Genomic DNA, 2,153 nt, shown 5'->3' with positions numbered 1-2,153 from the left:
ATGCGACTGAAAGCAAAGGGGTCGATATTACTGAAAGCAGTGATATGACTGAAATCAGTGAACAGTATTTCTGAAAGCAGTGATATGACTGAAATCAATGAACAGTATTTCTGAAAGCAGTGATATGGCTGAAATCAGTGAACAGTATTTCTGAAAGCAGTGATATGACTGAAATCAATGAACAGTATTTCTGAAAGCAGTGATATGGCTGAAATCAGTGAACAGTATTTCTGAAAGCAGTGATATGGCTGAAATCAGTGAACAATATTACTGAAAGCAGCGGACGATATTATTGAGAAGAGCGGCGATGATGTCGCAAGCTCCAGCGATGCCAGACCGCTCGCCCAACAGTCTGATAAAACTGACACGTGTTATTTTGTCAGTCATATCAACAAGGCTTGGCTATGTTTACAAATGTCGGAGTTCAATAGTGCTGGAAATTGTTAAGTGTGAGGAGCTGTGTAGGCATTGATGCTGTTGATATTGACGGATTTGTTGATGCTGATGTTGACGGAGTGGCTGGCATTGATGCTCATGTTGACGGAGTGGCTGGCATTGATGTGGTTGTTGACGGAGTGGCTGGCATTGATGTGGTTGTTGACGGAGTGGCTGGCATTGATGTGGTTGTTGACGGAGTGGCTGGCATTGATGTGGTTGTTGACGGAGTGGCTGGCATTGATGTGGTTGTTGACGGAGTGGCTGGCATTGATGTAGTTGTTGACGGAGTGGCTGGCATTGATGTGGTTGTTGACGGAGTGGCTGGCATTGATGTGGTTGTTGACGGAGTGGCTGGCATTGATGTGGTTGTTGACGGAGTGGCTGGCATTGATGTAGTTGTTGGCGGAGTGGCTGGCATTGATGTAGTTGTTGACGGAGTGGCTGGCATTGATGTAGTTGTTGACGGAGTGGCTGGCATTGATGTGGTTGTTGACGGAGTGGCTGGCATTGATGTAGTTGTTGGTGGAGTGGCTGGCATTGATGTAGTTGTTGACGGAGTGGCTGGCATTGATGTAGTTGTTGACGGAGTGGCTGGCATTGATGTAGTTGTTGACGGAGTGGCTGGCATTGATGTAGTTGTTGGCGGAGTGGCTGGCATTGATGTGGTTGTTGACGGAGTGGCTGGCATTGATGTGGTTGTTGACGGAGTGGCTGGCATTGATGTGGTTGTTGGCGGAGTGGCTGGCATTGATGTGGTTGTTGACGGAGTGGCTGGCATTGATGTGGTTGTTGACGGAGTGGCTGGCATTGATGTAGTTGTTGGCGGAGTGGCTGGCATTGATGTGGTTGTTGACGGAGTGGCTGGCATTGATGTGGTTGTTGACGGAGTGGCTGGCATTGATGTGGTTGTTGGCGGAGTGGCTGGCATTGACGTGGTTGTTGACGGAGTGGCTGGCATTGATGTGGTTGTTGACGGAGTGGCTGGCATTGATGTGGTTGTTGACGGAGTGGCTGGCATTGATGTGGTTGGTGTAGTTGACGTAGGTGTTGATTTAACTGTAGATGTTAATTTATCTGTTGATGTCCGGTTAATGTTATTGATGCAGTTATTGATGTCATTGACAATTATTATTCATGTCCAGGCGATGAGTCACAATAACGTGGCTGAAGAATGTTGACCAGACCACACACTAGAAGGTGAAGGGACGACGACGTTTCGGTCCGTCCTGGACCATTCTCAAGTCGATTGATGATCAACCATCAACTATCAACCATCAATGTTATTTACTAAACTTGATCTTTGTATACTTAACATCAAGTTTAGGATCTTCACTATTTTGCGTCACAATGCACATATACATGTTCTCTACTTACACATGTATTCACTTAATTATTGTAGATTCTCTACGATCGCATGTATACACTTATTGCCGGGAGCCGGTCGGCCGAGCGGACAGCACACTGGACTTGTGATCCTGTGGTCCCGGGTTCGATCCCGGGCGCCGGCGAGAAACACTGGGCAGAGTTTCTTTCACCCTATGCCCCTGTTACCTAGCAGTAAAATAGGTACCTGGGTGTTAGTCAGCTGTCACGGGCTGCTTTCTGGGGGTGGAGGCCTGGTTCAGGACCGGGCCGCGAGGACACTAAAGCCCCGAAATCATCTCAAGATAACCTCAAAGTCACTGTATGTATACACATTTTCTACGATGACATGT

The 2,153-nt window shown here is 47.4% G+C and overlaps 1 protein-coding gene across 1 annotated transcript; it reads right to left on the bottom strand.

Annotated features, from left to right (window-relative positions):
* Nucleotides 1–443: 443 nt before the first annotated feature.
* LOC138358714 (asparagine-rich protein-like) lies at nucleotides 444–1,799 on the bottom strand. The gene is made up of 2 exons (XM_069316875.1): nucleotides 1,747–1,799; nucleotides 444–1,449 (listed from the first exon to the last, which is right to left on the bottom strand). Exons 1-2 carry the CDS (start codon nucleotides 1,797–1,799, stop codon nucleotides 444–446), a joined length of 1,059 nt encoding a protein of 352 aa, XP_069172976.1.
* Between the last annotated feature and the right edge of the window lie 354 nt (nucleotides 1,800–2,153).

This window comes from Procambarus clarkii, chromosome 85 (genome assembly GCF_040958095.1).
Source record: "Procambarus clarkii isolate CNS0578487 chromosome 85, FALCON_Pclarkii_2.0, whole genome shotgun sequence".
NCBI classification, from domain to species: Eukaryota; Metazoa; Arthropoda; class Malacostraca; order Decapoda; family Cambaridae; genus Procambarus; species Procambarus clarkii.
Note: the sequence above shows the minus strand (reverse complement) of the source record. Positions and strands in the feature narration are given on the sequence as shown.